The sequence below is a fragment of the Apteryx mantelli genome, chromosome 16 (assembly GCF_036417845.1).
Source record: "Apteryx mantelli isolate bAptMan1 chromosome 16, bAptMan1.hap1, whole genome shotgun sequence".
Taxonomy (NCBI): domain Eukaryota; kingdom Metazoa; phylum Chordata; class Aves; order Apterygiformes; family Apterygidae; genus Apteryx; species Apteryx mantelli.
Genome location: NC_089993.1, coordinates 13,861,859 through 13,881,448, shown reverse-complemented (window position 1 = coordinate 13,881,448; position 19,590 = coordinate 13,861,859). Strand labels below are relative to the sequence as shown.

The following is a 19,590-nucleotide window of genomic DNA, read 5'->3' as shown; positions in this document are numbered from 1 at the left end:
CATGTTTACAGAACAGAACTATGACTGCACACATATTCTGTAATCTTTCACTCCCACTAAGCAAGAAGCAGAAAAGCATCCCCAAACAAAGTGGTTCTTTTGCTAAAGCAAAGCATCCAAGCAGATACTCTGTAGCAATGAGGAAGAAAAGCAGGCAATGGCCTTTACATAATCAGGCATGTTGAAGAACTCTGCTGGAAAATAGGTCATGTAACCCTTCCCTCAAAAAAAAAGAAAAAATTCGCTGCATTGATAGCACTACAGCCAACAAACTAATGTTTTATTATATAAATGTACCTCAGTCTGTTGATACGAGTGATACTGTGCTGCAAACAGAAGGTTTTCTAATTTAAAGTCTGAATTTCTCTATTTTTTGAAGTATTTTGTGTTATTTAAACATTCTCCTTATAATTGTATTTACTCCATACCACATATCCCATGTAAAAGTAAATACGTTAATATCTTTTTGAGGTAAAATTAAGAAATAAAAATGAGTTTTCTGACATATCAAGGGCAACTAAGGAAATAAGAAGCTCACCACTACTTTTGGAAGTTCCTTGTAAATCTGTTTCACAAAATCCAAAAAATGATGGATCTAGGAAACAAAAAGAGTCAGTTTACCATAAAGGAGAAAAAAAAAAATCATTATTTTAGAGTCTCTGTATTAACATACACTTGCATGAAATCTTTAATCACCACTAGAATATAACTTTCATGATGATTAAAAGGAATTCGAAAATATTTTTCTTCTGCTCTACTATCTTAAACTGCACTTGGAAAGACTCCAATTTAAATATCATCTCAATATTGTTCCAATATGATATCATAAAAAAAAAAAAAAAAGAGAACTAAATCTTTCTAGGAGAAAAACCAAGGAAAGAAAGCAAGAGAAAAAGAAAAAACAAAACAAAAAAAAACTCACAGACTTTCAAATACTCCTTTGTAAGTTACAAGAGCAACAGAGCAGTGGGGCAGATAACAATCATAACATTCCATTTTCAAACTAAAAAGTCACCAATTCTCTTCCCTTCTTGGGAAATTTTGTCCTTTTTGGAGATCCTCCTAAGTCTAATTATATTACCTACAGACACTTAAAGCAAACCTAACCAAGCTTTAACAGCTTTGTCCCAAGAGTGCTAGCACTACACAGTCCTCTTTAAACACTACTTTCAGGTAAATTTTTTTTTAATATATGGTCACCACAATACGTCAGCCAACATAAAATGGCATCAGCAAAAATTTTGAACAAATAAATAACAATTCAGGAAAGCACATGGAAGTAAGTTCTTTGCCACATAATAAAATGAATGACTTACTTCCTGAGTGATTGGTGGTCGGAACTGTTTGTGCAATTCAATAATTATTCTTAAGCAAATCAGTACATTTTCTTCATTCTCTGTCTGAAAAAAAAAAGAGAATATTTAGTGAGCCTACTATTGTATTTTTTGACTACTCCAAAAGCAATTTAAAGCCCTTTAAAGGTATACTTATCTCAGCAACTTAGAAGTTCTCTATTAATACAAATGTACGCAAGAAAGATGTCTTTCACTTGACGTAACTTTACCTTGCAACCATAGAGTATGGCTAAAATTAAATTCATCCCTAATGGGACAAAGCCTGAAAGCTTCAATTGCTCTATATCATCAGACCTGTTTGCAATACCCTACAGACAGACAGACATTAATGGAACTACTTACGCACAGAGATGCCTCCACACAGATCAGATTATTTTCTGTGGGCTTCAAATGGCAACACTTTCAATTCCACACAAGAAACATAATAAAAGCTTTTAAAATAAGGTATCTGCACTTACGTAACATAAGCTAGAAAAGTACTCATGAATGAAATCTTGTCTATTATACAGAACAGTTCCCTGCATCTGTAAAATCCAAGTTTCTAAAGGGCAAAAAGCCTACAAAAATCCTGTAGATATTAAGATGCTATCTTCAGACTGGTGAAGACTAAATAGAATGCCCTTCCTCTCTTGCTCCGGAAGCACAGCCAACACAGCTATTTAAAATTGCACCCCTAGCAATTTTTGGAGATAAAGAAAGAGAAAAATCTTTCTGGAAATCTGAAACACTTTTAAGAGAGAGAGAGAAAAAATAAACAATACCTCTAGAAATCTAAACATCACAGACAGGATATTTTTGGTATGAAGACGAAGATGTTCATTTGTTGGTATTCTGTGAATTATTTCAAGCACTAACTTTCGGAGTTGCTGCAAACAAAGGAAAAAAATTGAAAACTGCTAGAGCTTTTTAAAAGCACATAAAATACAACAATTGGCTGTAACGTTTTTTCAGTTCAATACTTCTGTTTGCTTAAAAAGAAAAAAGCCATTTACTTTGCTCAGACACACACTTACATGCGAACATAATGCTTCCTAGTACCCACATACAGGAATATAGAAAATAAGGCAAATTTAACAAATTTACAGCTGAAAAAAAAACAAACATTATCACACTTTATGAACTCAATTTTCAGTATTTAATGATGCAGATTCAACTTTTTCCTTTCATTCCACAAAGAAATCAGTATTTCACAACAATCTGTAGTTTTACAGTGAAACAGCCAACGCTATCATACCTGGTTTTCCTCATTGTTCTTAGAAGCACAAATCTGCAAAGTTTATAAATAACTTAGAAACAGGTCTTTTTCGGTTCTACTCCAAATGACAGATCTATTTTTAACTACAAAGTCTATACACAAATCAGTTCACTAGGCTAATCAAGTACTTCACTTCACTCTATCACATACATTGCAAAAATGTAGCAGGTGCTTTGTGCACTTTACCTGTGCTGGTTTCTCCTGCAGAAACTGAACTTCTCCATCCTGCAAAAAGGTGAGAAACCTAGGGATGATGTGTTCCAGGAAGGTAGAATACTGAGGGGATGACGTCACATTCTAATTGTAAAGAAAAAAAAAAAAAATTCAGCGAGACCAAAGTAATATGCATTACACAGATTATCTCAAGCTACATTCAAAACTAGCATTACAAATTTTCAGGTGCTTTTTAATAGATTTAGTGATTAAGCATCTGCTGACATACTACAAAGTTAGTGACCTTACTGAAACAAACAGAAGTGAATGGCAATCATCTCTTTCCTCCAACCCCAACAGACTGTAATATGATTTTTTTTTTTTCTGGTTTAACGCCTTTACCTCACACAGGAAAAAAAAAATAAAATAATAAACAGCTATTTCAAATGCAAAAAAAATCTGATATGTTCTTGGACAAGAAAGACTTAAATACAGACTCACAGTTTATTGCAGTAGGATACTCATGACTTCTCAGACAGAGTTAAACTGAGATTTCAGTTATTTCTGCAAAGCTATGTACATACATACATCACCTAAACTGAGTACTTCTTTCCTTTGTGAAAATGATCTTTCACTCCTGTCCACTTGTTGTGAAGCCAGAAACAATATTAGAGGAGCAAGCTTCCTCCACCTGCAAATGCTGCATCTGCTTTAAAAACCTAACTTGGCCACTCTGATGTAATTGGAAACTCAACTGTAGTTCATATAAGTGCCATTGGGCAATTCTCTGATGTATCTGTGATACAGAAGCATACTGGCATGTTTAGGAAAGGTATAGATAAAAATACAGCATTCTTTTGAAGCCATAAATAAGTATTTTAGAGGTTTATTCATATCATTCCTTGTATAACGTAAAAGTTATACAGAGTCATCTCCTTTGATAAGTTTCTACTGTTATTCTCTGCTTTGCAGTAAGATTTCATAACACGCCTTCATAAATCTTACTACACTAAGCATTGTGCAAACAAAGTTTTTTATCTCAAGAGCTTTCAAGAAAGCAGAAAGATATCCTAAGGAGGGCACAACCACTTTAAACATAAGACAGGATATTATCAACAGCAGATTTATCCTCATCTTCTCTTCACCTCAAAGATCTTCTGAAGAAAGCCTGTCTGTATCTTCTCTGTGTATTGCCACACACTTGGGAAATGGTTCACAAATCCATTCAAGGAAAAGTACACATTCATGAACCCAGCTTACGCTTCTGAAAACACCTTCCCAATGTCTCTGCCAAACAGCAAAGAGCAGACAATTAACAGCACTCTTGTCACATGTGAATTGCTGTTCTGAGCCATACAAGAAACTAAAAGTTCCACTGTTCAGATCAGGTTCAGAATGACACTGCTGGCACCAAACAGCAGCAATGGAGGTTGACTGTGGAAACTTTGAAAGGAAGGCAAATGCCAAAACAGAGACTGGAAATACAGTGAAGGTTCTCCTCTCTCCCCACTTAGAATCCAGAATCTCTGTGAAGAAATGGAGAAAAGAAAAAACTTCCCCTAAAACAGATCATTTCTGAGAAACAAGATTCAAGATTATCAAATGTTACCATCCAGACACTTTAATGAAAGAGTAGTATCCTCTGCTAGTCCCAGAAGGACACCCTTACACAGCTAGCGTGGAAACTGGCAGTGTCAAGTGGATAATACTATGGTGAAGTACCTCAGTCTTAAACCTCCCTTCATATCCCTCCATACTCATCAGTTTACATCCAGTTTGACCCCTGGCTAGAGAGGCATCAAGATCAATTATGCAGCCAACAGACTTCAAACACTGTAACTTCCAACAAACAGCTAAGAAGTGAAGAAATATTTTTCGAAGAAATATTTTTCAAAGAAATATTTTTCAAAGAAATATTTTTCAAAGAAGTAAAAAATGAAACCTAATAAAGTTTATAGTTATTGGAAACTGAAGTATGTGACAGAAAAGAGTTAAAACAGAGACGATGGAAACAGAAGATGAAAGGAGTCCATCTAACAGCTAGCAAAACAACATGCAACAATAATTTCTGCACCCTTCCAAAAAAAAAAAAACAAAAAAAGAAAAAGAAAAAGAAAAGTAAAGAAAAACACGACTGTATCAGTGGTTCCTCTTGCTCCTTTATAGTCTCATATAAACAAAACTGTACTCGAGCATAAGTCATCATCTTTACACGCAGGGCCACACTACAGAACCAAGCAAGTTCCAAGAGAAGAAAACTGCTCTATCTTGAGCATTATCAAAACAAATACTGAACAAGTTCTTCTCCACTGATGACAAGAGCAAAGAAAATCAGCTCAGCTTTCAGATTTCAGACAGATCACTAGACTAAGCCGTTACAACTATTCTTTTACTCAGATATCAAATTAGGCTGGCCTGCCACCTTTGAAACAAATATATACTGAAACTCCAAAAGGACATTTTAGACAGTCACTTACAGTAACGTTAAGCTCTCCCACCTTGACCACAAATGGACGCAGACCACAGTTGTCTACTTATTTGCTCATACAAGCTAAACAAGAATTCAGCCTTTTAATTTTCTTTATCATACAGTTACACTAGCTCAAATTGTATTCCTCTGCGTTAACCTGAAATCAAACAATTCGCTGGACAGGAAACTCTATTAATAGCACAGGAACAACCAAAATTGGTACAATGTTGCACAAACAGCGCCAGAATGCAACAACGTGTTGGATGTAACTTTGCGCAAAGCTCAGAGAAAAGTATCTGAAGACATTAAACAGCACCGGAACAGGTATTTTTGTCTCAGTATCTCAAACTAACAGATCACTTCAAATGAAGCTTATAAAGACAGTATAATACAGCATGGCACTGTTATCACAAGCATGTTTTCAAAGCAGCGTAACTAAGAAACTCGATACAGACAATTACAGTGATTCAGAGATCTTAAACTTACATTACAAAATAACAAGTTCTCTGTAATTTCAAAATAGACACATAGTAACTCAGTATTCAATAAAAGTATAATTTCTACTAACACATAGTTGGTTTAACTTGTGCCTCAATTTTCGTTGCTGCTTATCTAAACTTGATGGTGTATTACAAAGCAAAAAAAAGGGTCACTGGAGCTGTCTCCACTTCTAATGTCAGATTCTGCATTGGACAACTCCCCCCTCGCTTCTGCGCTACAGAACTATTCAGAAAAATCACAGAAGGCCTATCTAGTCTTCTACTTCATGAGTCCTAAATATACATTTGAATTAAATAAGAGAAAGTTCCAAATACACAGGTTTCAGATTGTTGAGCAAAATGGGGTGAAAAAAATCTATTATATCACCTTTATTTAAACATTTACCAAGAAAAGAGTAGAGAATGAAATAGTTCTCCAAGTCCAAAAGCCATAATTCTTCAATGATCTTGCTAATTCCAAACAAGACAGAAACATAAAGATTTCCATACACAAATACAAACTTAACATTGACGACTTACAACTAGATAAATCATAAGATACTGATGTTAAGCTTTTAACCACATAACATCAGAAATCAAGCTGACATACATTAAGCACAAGAAGGACTGTCATTTAGGAAGCAAATTTTTTTTTAATTACCTCAAAATTCTCACTGACTTCTTGCATCATTTTCAATTTGGTTTCATCAGCTGAAAATGCAAATTGAAGCAAAAGAAATTAAATGTAAAACTACATCGTGAAAACACCACCAGATCCATTGATCAAAGAAGCAATCAGATCTTATCAGTTCAGCTATCACCGCCCAAATATAAGGCACATGATTCTCACAAACATCCCTCTGTCATACAACGGCACACGCACACAGCTCTCTCGCTTCGGCTCATGCAAATATTACTCATCACTTTGCTTCTTCAAAAATCAAAACTCAAACAAAATCCAAAGCGAATCCAGCACGCCTTTACCCCGCTAGTCTAACCAATGCCGCCCTGCTCAGGAAACAAATGACAGAAGCACTGCAACCCTCAAAGCAAAAAAAAGCATCTTACGTGTGTTGACATCTGTGAGCGCGGCCACGAACTGCAGGTATTTTTTCATCAGAGTGGTTTGGTCCACCACGGTGGGCCCTTGCGCCGAGACGAACGCCATCCCGGGGAGCGAGCGCCGCGGCTCAGCGCGGAGAACCACGCTCGGCGCACCTAGGGGAAGCGCAAAACGTCGGTAAGTTTGCGCGACCGGCACGGAGCAGCCGAGGCGCTGCCCGAAGCTGCGGCTCGGGCTTGTTGAAGAGGGCGCATCTCCTGCGAAACCGCAGCTGTCGCGCTTAAGGAGCCACGGGCCGGGCCCGGCGCGCGCGGGCTCACGGAAAGGCGCCGCGAGCCCCGGCCGCCCCCGGCCGCCCCGCGCGGAGCCCCCGGCGCGGCCGCCGCCGCCGCCGCCTCCCGCACCTGCCGCCGGGCCCGCAACGGCCCCAGGCCGCCGCCCCCCCCCGGCCCCTCCTCCTGCCCGCGGCGCCGCGCTCGCCGGTTCCGCCCCGCGCGCCAGGCCTCGCCTCGCCTCACCCCGGGCCTAGGCCGGGCCTGGGCCTAAGCCTCGCCGCCGCCGCCGCTCCTCACCCCGGCCCCGGCTCCCTCCTTTGTTGCTCCCGGAGCGGAGGCCGGCGGCGGCGCATGGGCGCAACGGAAGCGCCCGAGCCCAGTTCCGGCCGCCGCCTCCCCGCCGCCCGCCGCCCGCGCGCCGCCGCCCCCCCGCGCCGCGGCCGCCGCCCCCCAGCGCGGAGCGGAGCGGGAGCCGCGCCCGCAGCCCGCCCTGCGCCGCCGCTCAACGCCGAGAGAGGCGGGCGCGGAGCCAGCGCGCAGCCCCGTTACGCGCCGCGCCGCACCTCACAGACCCGCCGGGGCCCCGCGGCGGAGCGCAGCCCGCGCGCCGCGCTCCCACGCGCTACGGGCGCGGCGCGGACGGGGCAGGGCCCCCGCGCTTCTCTCTTCCCCTGAGCCGCGGCGGCTGGGGCAGGGCCCCCGCGCTGCGGGCAGGGCTCGGCGGGGGCAGCCCCCGCGGGGGCGGGCCGCGCCGCGCCGCCGGCTGCCAGCAAGCGCCGGCGGCGCGGACGGAGGAGCCGCAGCGGCCCCGGCCGAGCCCGCCCATGGCCGCCGCCGGCATCCTGCGGCTGACCTGCCTGGCGCTGCTGCTCCGCCGCGCCGGCTCGGCGGCAGGTAAGGCGGGGCGGGCGCCGCCGGGGGGGCAGCGGCCCCGCGCCCCCCCCCACCCCGGCCCGGCCGCCCCGCGCCCCCCCCGCGCCGGCTGCGAGCGCCGCGGCCGCCGGGTGCGGCAGGGCGGCGGGCGGGCGCCGGGGCAGCTCCGGCCGCGCCGCTGCTGCCTGCCCGTCGCCTCCCCGGTGCCCGGCAGGAGCCCTCCGCCGCCTCTCGCCCTGCAAAGGTACCAGAAAGCCCGCGGCGGGCGGAGGCGCCCTGCTCGCCGCTGCCCGATGCCGGCTGCGGCGGCCGCTGGGCTCGGCGCGGCCCCGGCTTTGCTCGGGCGCCTCGGTGACCGGCGCTGGGAAGCGCTGGACGGGCACGAGGCGGCCGCGGTTCGCCCGAGCTCTGCTGAAACGCGGTGACGGGCGGCCCGAGCCTTCCAGAGACCTGGAAGCTCCCCGTGCCGCACTTCACTGCATCACCCGCGTTTCTCCGTTAACCCAGAATCTGTGAGCTCGGGGCCTTCCTCGTGTTGCGAAGGGGGAACGGTGAAGTTCTCGCTCCAAAAGTAATGCTGCAGTTATTTTTCACCATCCTTTTGCATCCACCTTTACCTAGCACCTGGGATCCGTGGAATGAAACTAGATGTCTGGGGTCCCTTTCTCACCACCCCAGCTTGAGGGGGGCACGAAAGGCAATGCGGGGGCCAGCTGACCCCCTGTGCTGCCTCCTACCCGAGAACCGGGTTAGAGGCCACAGGTGTGTGGGAAGTGCAACCTCAGCAGCTCAGAGGTTCTGCTTTCTGCAGCCACCTGGCGACTGCTGAAAGAGAGGAGACGGGGACCGAGTCCCCAGCGCGATAAGCCCCCAAACTGCAGCGCTCTGCTCAGCGTCGCCCCGTTGGGCTCCTGCGAGACGATAGCTAGCCAGACACCAACGGAAGGAGGCCGTGTGCGCCGCGGGGGAGGCGAAAAACAGACTGTTCCCAGCTCTCCCCCAGCTCTCAGCTTTCAGTGGTTGTCACACTTTGTTTTTTTGTTTTTTAACATGTGCAAGTCATTTAACCTTGCACTGCCATTTCTTAACCCACAAAAGAAGTACAGGAGTGCTTTCCCAGCACTGAAACCTGGGGATGCAACCTGTGGAAGAGCTGAATTTAGTATCCTTTCCAGAAAACCAAACTTCACCTAACTCTGCCCATTGTAGTAGTTGTAAGAGCTTAAGTAAGTAGCTTGTGTGAATGCTGCAGGGAAGATAAGGGAGAGCAAGGCAGAGCAGCAGGGCTATTTTCCAGGGTCACGATTTCGGCACCCCCTCACACCTCGCTGTTCCAGTCGGGAAAGCCATGCAGCAAGGACCCTTGTTTTGCCCTTGTGGACTGAGCTGATCTAGCACTAGTATGTGGTAGCACTTACAACTTCAAATATACAGGTTTCATTTATACTGAGGTCTTTGGTTCTTTCCTACAAAGGGAGGTTAACAGTAGACCATAGATGATAAGAAGCTGGTACCGAGTTTTGGTACTTGGGCAGAAGGTGGGGGGGACTTGTGGGTCAACAGAGCTGACAAAGCAAACCACCGCATGAAATCCTACCTGGGTCTGAAAGTTCATTTTTAGTCCAAGGCTTTGCCCGATGAGAGATTTCTTAAGGCAAGTTGGTAATTTGTCCTTTCGATAACTGCAGGGAATTTTGTTGTGTCCTCACCTTTGGCTTCCTCACTACAGCCCTGGCTTAAAAAAAAATAATAATAATAATAAACAGAAGTGGAGCTGCACCAACTGCTTTTATTTTGTTGTGTTTAAGTTATTTTCGTGCTTAATGCAATTTTCAGAATGGACCCAAATGCCAAACAGTGGAAATGGGTATAAGATGCCAGAATATTTTTGAAAACACTAGTGAATGTGCGTCTACATCTGCAGATGCCCGTACACTGAATCTTAGCCTATTTAAGCGAGGTTGGCAGGGCCTGCCTTTTCCTTTGCAAAGGATCTTCCTCTGCCATACAAATCCTTTTCATCACATGACTCTTTCTTGCTGTTTTGAGTGAAAATTGAAACAACACAGATTAGATTTGAACCTGAAGTTTTTCAAGTGGCTGGAAGTTTAGTGAGTACGGTGTTAGATCGTTAATGATCATAATGTTAGATTATAGCCGAGCTCTGGCTATAAAACTTCATCAAGGTTTTGGGGATGTTCTAATTAACATTTTTGTTTAGGCTACCCTTTACTATTAACATTTCTAGGACCATTTCTAATGCTACCTGTTTGAACTCAAATATATAAATGTGTAACAGTTTTAGTTCCAGGCTTTTACATGGTAATAAAGGTGGTAAAGTCTTAGTTGGCATTAGTGTCACTGTGAATCACATAACTACAGCTGACCAGTAAAAATGTGAAAAAATAAAAATTGCAATACAAAGAGTTTTTTCTTCTGATTTTTACAGAGGAATATGATCTAGAAATAACCAACAATGGTCCCATCACAACAGGAGCTCAAGCTACTGTTCGTGCCAGTCTAATTATGAAGAATGACAGTATCACCTCAAACTTGTATCATTTTAACTGGATTTATGCTCCTTTGATTCTCATTGAGAAATCGGAGCAGCGGTTTCACTCCCTGATTAACGTGACCAGCGAATTTCCTGGCGCTTTTCCTCTGTCTGTCTGGGTGACTCACAGAAACTGCTGGCTGTGTCGGCCTGTTGCTAGAAATGTCACCGTACTGCACATCACAGGTAAAATAGCTCTACAACTTCTACAGCTTCTTTACAACTTCTTGAATTCTTCAGGAGCTCAAGGCACATCAGAGCGGTTGCTACCTTTGCTAGCATCCGGATGAGCACAGGCTCTCTTGGGCAGGCAGCGTGCCAACCAGACCACACTGTGTCCCTGCATCCGGGAAGTGAGCGTGGTACGGCCATGTCCTCCTGCCTCTCTCGCTTAGGGGAACCAAGCTAGAAACCAGACGCTCCAGTAGCTGCAGTTCACACATCAGTGCTGTTCAGTGGCACCCAGACTTGTAAAACAGTGCCGCCGGCATTGCTGCCTGGCGTTTCTAGTCCTATGGTTAGGATGACTGGAAGGAGTCACAATCTACTAGTTTTCCCTTTTGCATGACATAGAAAATATATAACAGAGCTGTTATGCTTTCTTTTAAAGTTCAGAGTGATCATCCCGAAACGAGATGTGGAGTCACAGCCACATTTCCAAATATTGCTATGCAAAGTTGCATCTTACTGTGAATATTCATAACTATAAATATGCACTTTTTGACAGCTTGACCAATGGGGCAGTGTGGTGAGCCTAGGCTCTGCAACAGGGCTCGACATGAAGCAACCTTTGAGAGCTTCCCGCAATCCCTTCCCGCAAGGACGGGCAGCTGTGTCCCTCCAGCCACATATTCCAGCTGCTCTCCTTGTGCACTCCAAAATAGACCAACCCCACGTCCTGCAGCAGCAGATAAGGACATGAGTGATGACAAAGGAGCTAACCATAGGGCATACGTGACATTTTGGGGAACAGCTATTGCAATTTTTCTTTGAGAAACACCAAGCTTACTGGATGAGCCTTTATAAAAGCATACGTAAGATCTTCTCCCTCTTAAAAATTGCTGCCCTGCTGAATATCTGCTTATTCCTTTTTCTTTTTGCACTGACTTATATTCTCATGTCACTAGCAAAAGGGATAGAAACTTTTTATAGCTATGAAAGGTAAGATCCCATTGTGCCTTTCTACCTTCCCCAACAAAGAGAATGATCTAAAAACTTTCTAACCTATGAATAAAAAGGTATCATGATGATGATCAGCTCATTGTAAAATTAATAGGATATAAGTTGCCAGTAAGACACTTACCCTGGGCACAAAGGTAGTTGCCAATAACAAATATACACAGGGGCACAAAGGTAGTTGCCAATAAAAAATATGAATTACAATTCCAGTTAGATCTGCATTATCAACCCTATTCTGCAGCAGTAATTGTGATTCTTTTATATGTGCATCATCAAGATAATGGTTAACCAGATTTAATGAATTGTTAACAGGGTAAGTGTCTTACTGGTAACATATCCTATTAATTTTAAAATGAGCTGATCAGCATATCATCATGATACCTCTTTATTCATAGGTTAGAAAGTTTTTAACTCAATTTCTGCTAATCCTTAGAACATCTCTTTACTTATAAGCTAAACAAACTTGAGCATAGAATTGCTGGCAGACATGAAAATCAACATTTCACGATTTCTTTATTAATGATGTATAGCTCACCTGCTATTCATAGTAGTCAGTTTGTCATTTCCATGGACACAGCTGAAATTAAAAAAAGAAAGAAAATGAAGGGAGTATGTACTGGCTTGATCCTGAATCCCTTGATCTAGACTCTTGGGGTTAAATCCCAGTTCTTTTAAAATCAATAGTAAAAATTGTTATTGACCTAAATCAGCCCAAGATTTTTCCTCTTGGTTCTATTAGTGGCTTTATCATGACCAATGATATAACCTTGAGTAAATCATTTAATATCTGCGCCTCACTAACACATATAACAACACTGAGTAATAGATATACAATACACTTAACCACTTGCACTGGGGCACAGAAAAACGTAAGCAGTACATTTTAAATAATGCTTTGATATTCACACAGCATGTGCTGGGAAAGTGATATATGCTGTCATTCTTTCTCTACCTTGTCATTCTGCAGAATTTATCACAGGGAATCTTACCATTGCCCAGATAGAAGGCAGTGCGTTTATCAAGCAAGGTTCGAGCTCGTCCACGGACACCGTGACCCGGATTTCTTTCTGTCTTCATGACCCAAGTGATTACTTCAAGTCAGCAGCATTTGTCTACAACTGGGACTTTGGGGAAGGGTAGGTATGGTTACGTTGTTTTCTTTAATGAATATTCAAGGTGCCTCTGATTCAGATGCACGTGCAGGGAGAAATCCCGATAAATCACAGCACAAAGCATGCGCCTTTTTCAGTTAGTGCGCTCTTAGCATAACGTCCAGGTGGATTATGAGACCCTGGGGACAGAAGGTCCTGCATATTCACAGAACGGTGATGTTTGAAAGACCTAAATTTTGTGTTCAAACAGGTGCTTAGGTGTATTACCATGTGTGCCGTGAGCTGAACAAATAACTGAAAAAGTTACTTGGTGTAGACTGTTGCTTTAGGCTATCGCTGTGCCTGCAGAATCTCCAGCAGCAGGTTGTTGTTGAATGTGAGAATAATTTGTGCATAATTTGTCCATTAAGGAAAATGGAAACAGTATTCCTCCTTGTGGTTGGCCAGTAAGTAGTTTTTACTACAATTAGCTGCCCATAAATAGACCTGATCTTGGGTGAGGAACTTTTGAAGAGTGATAGGTCTCTCAAGTAATATAGAGCTGTACATTAACACACACCGAATGCTGACCTAATAACAAACTGAAAAAATGACCAACCCATCCAACATAGCTCTGAGCTGTCTGAAATAAAACTGTGGGAAGTATCTAGCCCTCACGCCTCTCTGCAGTAGAGAGGAGAAAAAGGCATTCAGGAGTTTTCTTCTCTGAATGCAAAAATATATCCAATAGGAACGTGTGTATGCGAGTAGAAATGTCAGGTTTGGTCCTTGAATACTAGACTCTTTTCTTTTTTCCTTTTTTTTTTTTTTCCTTTCAAGTGCTTCAGTTAGCTTATAGCCCGCCTGCTATAAAGGTAGTTTTCATGTTTTACCATCTCTTCCTATTTCATTCCATGAATTACTGTAGCGATATCCTCAGTTTCATTAACAAAAAGCATCAAGTTAAACACACTCTGATACTGATACTGATTGTAGCTTTATTGGTTTTATACCAATGTAATGCCGCAGTCATTAATCCTGATTGATATGGACATAAAGCAGAATTAGAATCACAGCTGACCCTAGCACTGTCTATAAAGAAAAAATATTAGAGCTTATCCTTTTTTAAATTTTACATTGGAAGTATAAAAGTACTCGATGAGAGGTGATTTTGATTATAAACCTTTTCATGTCGCACCTAGGATGTATCGAATAACCAAGGAGCCCTTTGTCTACTATAACCATTCTGCCGTGGGGAACCGCACAGTCCATCTGAAAGTGATAGCTGAATGGGAGCAAATTGGAAACATCATACATGAAAGAGAAACTGTGCAGAAAACTGGCGATTTTACCACTGCTCTGGAGCTGTTAGGTAATTGTAAAACATTTTGCATACTCAAAACAGAATTTGCTCTCTACGTAGCAATACAGTCTAGGACGTTAACATGGAAGTGCAACTCAGGCTTTCCTTCACATGCATGAACTGGTCAATATTTTTCAATTAAGTGTTACCATTGCAAAATGGACTTTGCACTTTTCTAGTCCAGAAAAAATGGGGAGGGCAATATAAAATCCTCTCTCTGTTTCTCTGTTCTTTTCATAAAAAGTCTATTTTTGTGTAAAACTTCTGTTAACCATTATCAACATTTTTCATTTATCAAAAACTTCACCGTCTTTTGCAAAAATCTCACACACAATTAAAATCTGCAATAAAACGTTTATAATAACTTATTTTGTTCATTTAATTTACACTGACTATCTCTGAAAAAATAAATCTGATCAAATTAATGAGACCTTCCTAATGCTTATTTTATTTGCTTCAAGAGTAAATAAACATGTTCATAAACATATAAAGGATTAACAAAATGGTCAATTTTATATTATAAAGAAATCACAAAACATTCAGATAACTTACAACAACTCTGCCAATAGCTTTCTTTTTGAGGAGGAGATGGTATTATTATTTATGTCAGTGATACAGCTAAAACCAACAAAGTCCACGAAAATAAACCCTCTCTGAAAAAACAGTGAATTTCAGTTTACATGTTGAGTGCGATATGCTTTTTTCTTCTCTCAGATGCTGTTAAAAGTATTAATGTAGTCGGCTCCAGAGAGACTCACGTAATGGAAAACTTGAGTTTATCTCTTCATATCAATGGCAGGTAAGTAGCAAACATAACTGTCTTTTACCAAAAAGCATTATATGCTTGGTTAGGTTTTTTCCCTGTTTCCCTAAAATATTGTCACTTGAACACTGCAGAACTGTTTCTTAAAGAAGTAGTTTTCTTATGAACAAAATACAATTGAATATCACTTGTTCCTGACTAGAAATACCTTGAACTCTAACAGCCATGAAAGAAACCACATCTTTACGGAAATGTAGAATATTCAAATGCATATCTCCTCAGAGAATCCTTATACGTAAAGCAAATGTTATTAAATTGAAATTCAAAAAGGTAGTCTGGATAAGGAAAAGGCTGGAGAAAAATAAAGTTGCCAAAGAGAGCTGAGTCTGGGAATGAGGAGAAAAGGGAAATATTATCATGCTGATGTTTGCTTTTTCCCAGTACATCACTTGGGAGGGCTATTCACGTATACTTACAGGAATGTAGAAGAGTCATGAGCACCTTGATCCTAGCACAAGCTCTCTCAAGCTGCAATACTGAGAACACAGGAGACCTTTTCATATAGCAGAAGCATTTTTAAATGCCATTGAATGACTCAGAAAAGCCCCTTTAACGTAAAAATTCTTCATGACTGTGGAAGTCATTCATTCTGCAAAAGAGGGACACTTTGCATCCTGCTTTTGGGAGCTGTTTGGCCTAATGGTGGATTTCCAGAAAAGAACCCCAAAAGCACAGGACTGTTGGTACAGATGTAGGACAAAGCAAGCAGCACCCAGCACTGAGTCATTGCCAAGACATTGCTAACCCCAATAGACAAAACAGCACAGTTTGTATTCAAAAAGTGAATGGTACCTTGGTAGGAACGGGCACCGGAGATGGCATACAAGTAAATATGAATAGCCAGAAACCATTACAGGCAAACTCTAGATTCATAAATGCCTGCTTGGTTTAGAATGGACAATATTTACCAGACCTAACTGCTAGCAGCAAGGCTGGAACCGAGGTGAGGGGAGTTTGTATGATACAAAAGCAATGCCAAAGACTTTAGAGAGCTTTTATCAAAAACAAAGCTAGAAAATGAGCTAAACATGTAAACATGCTGCTTTCTTTAGCAGAAAACGTTCTGGGCAGATAAGGAACAAAATGCTATGAGGATGGGATAAAGAAAAGCTCTACCTGTTGCCAGAATCAAAATCTGTAGTGCAGAAGATGAGCCCAGGCAGAACCATTTGGAGCAAGGGTCTGAAAATGTAAATAAAAGACAGCAACTAAACACAGTGAGAAGACATAAGGCCGTAAAGTGGATTGCACTTAGATTGCTTGGTAGCAAACAAAAGCCTTTCTATTAGTGTGGGGGAATCCTGTGATCCTTGCAAGCTATTTACCTTTCTAAGCTATTAGTCCAAGTGATTGTGCTGAGCTTATCTGGCCCTCCTTCCAGTTCTTTTTTTATCATAAAAGTGTTGGGTGTACTTCAGCAACACAGACACTGACCTCCACGGCGTGCAAACAGCAAAGAAAGAACAACCTATGCCCTCTTGGAAAAAAACAGAAAAGATTCCCTTTATCTTTATTAGAGAAGGACTAAGGGTTTTTTTTCTGCACAAAATGGCCTGCCTATGAGCCACGCAGGTATTTAACTGTCAGCTAAAACATTTGCTTTATAGAAGCATTATGAAGGTCTTTTTCAACTGTCAAATGCTGGAAACCAAACGACTGTGCAGTTAATTACTTCTCTATTTGTGCTTGGATTAGCTTCAATGGTTTTCAGAATTATTACGCTATTTTATCCAAGTGCTTCATCAGTTCTTAACTACAATTTTTGCAAGGTTTTCACGTAATTTTTTATATATGTTTATATATATAATATTTTTAAATATTTTTTTATGTATTTTTATATTTTTTTTTTCATTTCAGCCCACCGCTGGCATTATGCTGGCTTATAAAGGCTGAGTGCATTCCACTTGAAGGTGAAAAATGCCATCTGGTGGTGATTAACGGTTCTTGCTACAATCTGAGCCATACCTTCCGCGCCGCAGGCCAGTACTGTCTCAGCGTGAGAGTGGAGAACGGCGTGACCATGTTGCAGACATACCATGAAATAAAAGTGTGGCCAACAGGTGAGGTGCAGCTAGCCTGAGCAGTGTGGAGGTTCCTCCAGGTCTGGGAATCCAACAGTCTCAAAAATGTCAGGGATAATTATGGAGTAAACTAGCCTGGAGATGAGGTTTCTGAAAATTAGTATAGATCCTCAAAAACATAGGAAATGTGAACCGAAAGGAGAGGCTGTCACGTGCCTCCTGTAATTGCTCTGAGCTTCTTGTATGCTGCTCTTAGGCTCAAAAGTGTCTTGGAGCTAATGAGTTTCATGGGAAGACTGAGTTAACGTACATATTTTTCAGCTTAAATAGCCCCTTGCTCTTGTAGTTAGAGTGGATAACTAGGAAAACGTGCATCTGTCATGCTCCCTTAATTAAGCAGCCTCAAAAAAAATTTTTTTTTAAGGGGTAGGTTTTCTAGGCCTCCATTTCTTTTTTTGCCCCCCAGCCAGCAATACCTGTTGGCTCCCCCATGCATGCTCACACATGCCCCTCTTGGGTCTCTGAAGCATCTTACAACCTCCCAACGCCCCAATCCCACAACCCCCCTTCTGTGCATTCAGAAAGACCTGAAGTGGTCTGGGCTGAAAAATTTGTTTCCTGTTGCGCACAGGTCTTTTGTTCTAAAAAGTGTGAAAGTTTCTCCTAAAACATGGTTTCATTCTCACCGTTACCTCTTCTGAGTGTATCGTACCGCTCCAGGAGTGTCCCGTTGTGCTCTTTCTCAGGGATCCAGCCGGCTTTCTTCATCCTGCTTTGCATTGCTCTGGTTTCAGTGGTGCTAGGACTGGTGCTGTACACGACCTTCCGAAGTAACACACAACAGAAAGATCTCGTGGAGGTACCCATTTACTCTTGCTTGGAGATGGATTAAGTGACTGGATACCTTTCAGCCCTGTCCCATCTTTAATCCCCAGGCACCCATGGGGGAGGTGGGGGTGTTCCCCTGGTGTCTCTCTGATCGATCTATTCCACGTGAAAACCTGAACAGCGCAGGCAAACGTTTTAAGTAACATGCCTGCTTCTGGCTCCTCGTGGGAGAAAGGTGTCTCTAATTCAAGTTGCCAGGGCAGTTAGGTAGCGTTCCCAAGCACCTGCTTGCATGGAAGTGTGCCTTCCAGGTGATCTACCTCAGAGCGCTTACATGGAGGAAAGAAATGGGATAGTAGGAGGGTATGCTGAATAGTAAGGAAGGGTGGATATTTACCAAAAGTGGCACTGAGTTGTCACCCAACTTTACCATGCAAATTTCATCTACCCAACTCCCTCCTATCCCCATGGTGTAGCTTTCACTTGTTGCATTATCACATTTATAATAACCATGAGCTCCTAAATTAAAGATCATGTTACAGAATCACAGAATCACAGAATCGCTGAGGTTGGAAGGGACCTCTGGAGATCATCTAGTCCAACCCCCCTGCTCAAGCAGGGTCACCTAGAGCACATTGCACAGGATAGATGTTCTTGAACCTTTGGAAAGCACCTAATATACTTTAAATTATGCCACAGTATTAATAATATAGCTATAGAGAGACTACCTGTAAGTCGTGTGTGCAGCTGGTTCACATGAGAAGAGTCCATTTGAAGTCAGTGGCTGACTAGGACTGGTTGAGGACCAGGTTCCCTTTCTAGCCCAAAGTATCTTGCTGGTCTCTAACCTGAGCCAGACTAGGCCTAGACTTCAAACTGATCTTTTTGATGTTCCTTTTCCAGGTAGCTGACTTTGACTTTTCTCCACTATCTGACAAAAACCTGCCTTCTGCTTCGGAGTCAGACTGTGGCCAGATATGTTGCAGATCATGTTGTCTTCGGTCATCTCAAGAAACTGCCAGGGAGAGTCATGAACTTCTACTTTCTTTTTACAAGCCAGTCAAAACTTACACAGTGTGAAGAATACAATTTCACTTTGGTTGCACTAACTGCTGAGTTTAACTATGCCACTTATGATGAGTTAAAAGCTCAGGGCTGCATGGATGGTTTATTTTTGCCAATGCAATGAGGTTAACCACTTTACTAGGTCAAGCACATGAGTGTTTCATTGTGTGATCTGAGAAAGAAAGAACCTGAAACACAGTAAAAGTAGCTTCGTATTTTTAAATTATATGGGTGTATACATTTACAGCTGTAAATGCATCATTTTATTATTATGAAAGATTATTTTATGCGCACATTTGCTAAACTCACTACCTTTGTAATTTGTCTGGTCCTTCTGCTGTTTGTTTCAAAGAAGAAAATGCTTAAGACAAACATACCTCTCCTTCTTATGTTACAACAATATTACCAGAAATACAAGTCAGCCAAAATGCTGTTGAATGTATATTTGTTCCAAAAAGGAACTGACTTTTCCAGTTTGAGAAGAGCTTTAGCCTACGTGCTTTCAATGAACCAGACAATCTAATTATGTTGTGGTTTTTTCCTTGTCTTAAAAGACCTCTTTTTTTTAAGTTAATGGGATTCTGTGAGACTATAACAACTGATGAGCTGCTGATGGCAACTCAGCTGCTCACAGGAGCTTTGCAGAGTAGCAGCAACTGCTGCAGATGCCTGCACAGCCCCAATACTTCCCTGCAGTAGTAAGCCACACTAACCTCTATAAGTAGCATTTTTTTCAGGCTATC

At 42.3% G+C, this 19,590-nt stretch overlaps 2 protein-coding genes across 6 annotated transcripts in view; one reads left to right on the top strand and one right to left on the bottom strand.

Moving 5' to 3' along the window:
• TRRAP (transformation/transcription domain associated protein) overlaps positions 1–7,358 on the bottom strand; it is a 101,388-nt gene extending 94,030 nt beyond the window's left edge. For both annotated transcript variants that reach the window (XM_067306664.1, XM_067306665.1), the window contains exons 1-7: positions 7,294–7,358; positions 6,781–6,930; positions 6,374–6,423; positions 2,797–2,907; positions 2,117–2,221; positions 1,317–1,400; positions 539–595 (exon numbers count right to left, since the gene is read on the bottom strand). In XM_067306664.1, coding sequence (XP_067162765.1) covers positions 539–595; positions 1,317–1,400; positions 2,117–2,221; positions 2,797–2,907; positions 6,374–6,423; positions 6,781–6,880 — 507 coding nt within the window. In that variant the 5' untranslated portion in view covers positions 6,881–6,930; positions 7,294–7,358. The remainder of the gene's footprint in view (positions 1–538; positions 596–1,316; positions 1,401–2,116; positions 2,222–2,796; positions 2,908–6,373; positions 6,424–6,780; positions 6,931–7,293) is intronic.
• A 484-nt stretch (positions 7,359–7,842) lies between these two features.
• On the top strand, positions 7,843–19,441 carry TMEM130 (transmembrane protein 130). Of its 4 annotated transcripts, none has more exons than XM_067306158.1 (8): positions 7,843–7,944; positions 10,373–10,663; positions 12,624–12,792; positions 13,950–14,119; positions 14,825–14,909; positions 16,791–16,993; positions 17,749–17,813; positions 18,686–19,441. In XM_067306158.1, exons 1-8 carry the CDS (start codon positions 7,875–7,877, stop codon positions 18,860–18,862), a joined length of 1,230 nt encoding a protein of 409 aa, XP_067162259.1. In that variant the 5' UTR covers positions 7,843–7,874; the 3' UTR covers positions 18,863–19,441. The 4 variants fall into 4 exon arrangements, with proteins under 4 accessions (XP_067162259.1, XP_067162258.1, XP_067162261.1 ...); XM_067306157.1 differs by having other exon boundaries at positions 7,846–7,944; positions 17,701–17,813; positions 18,686–19,440; XM_067306160.1 differs by lacking the exon at positions 7,843–7,944 and adding an exon at positions 8,248–8,494 and having other exon boundaries at positions 17,701–17,813; positions 18,686–19,438.
• Positions 19,442–19,590: the final 149 nt, after the last annotated feature.

Coding starts and splice junctions, on each gene's coding strand:
- TMEM130 (XM_067306157.1), top strand. CDS start 7,875: ATGGCCGCCGCCGGCATCCTGCGGCTGACCTGCCTGGCGCTGCTGCTC. Junction 12,793..13,949: donor AACTGGGACTTTGGGGAAGG/GTAGGTATGGTT, acceptor TGTCGCACCTAG/GATGTATCGAATAACCAAGG. Junction 14,910..16,790: donor TCTCTTCATATCAATGGCAG/GTAAGTAGCAAA, acceptor TTTTCATTTCAG/CCCACCGCTGGCATTATGCT.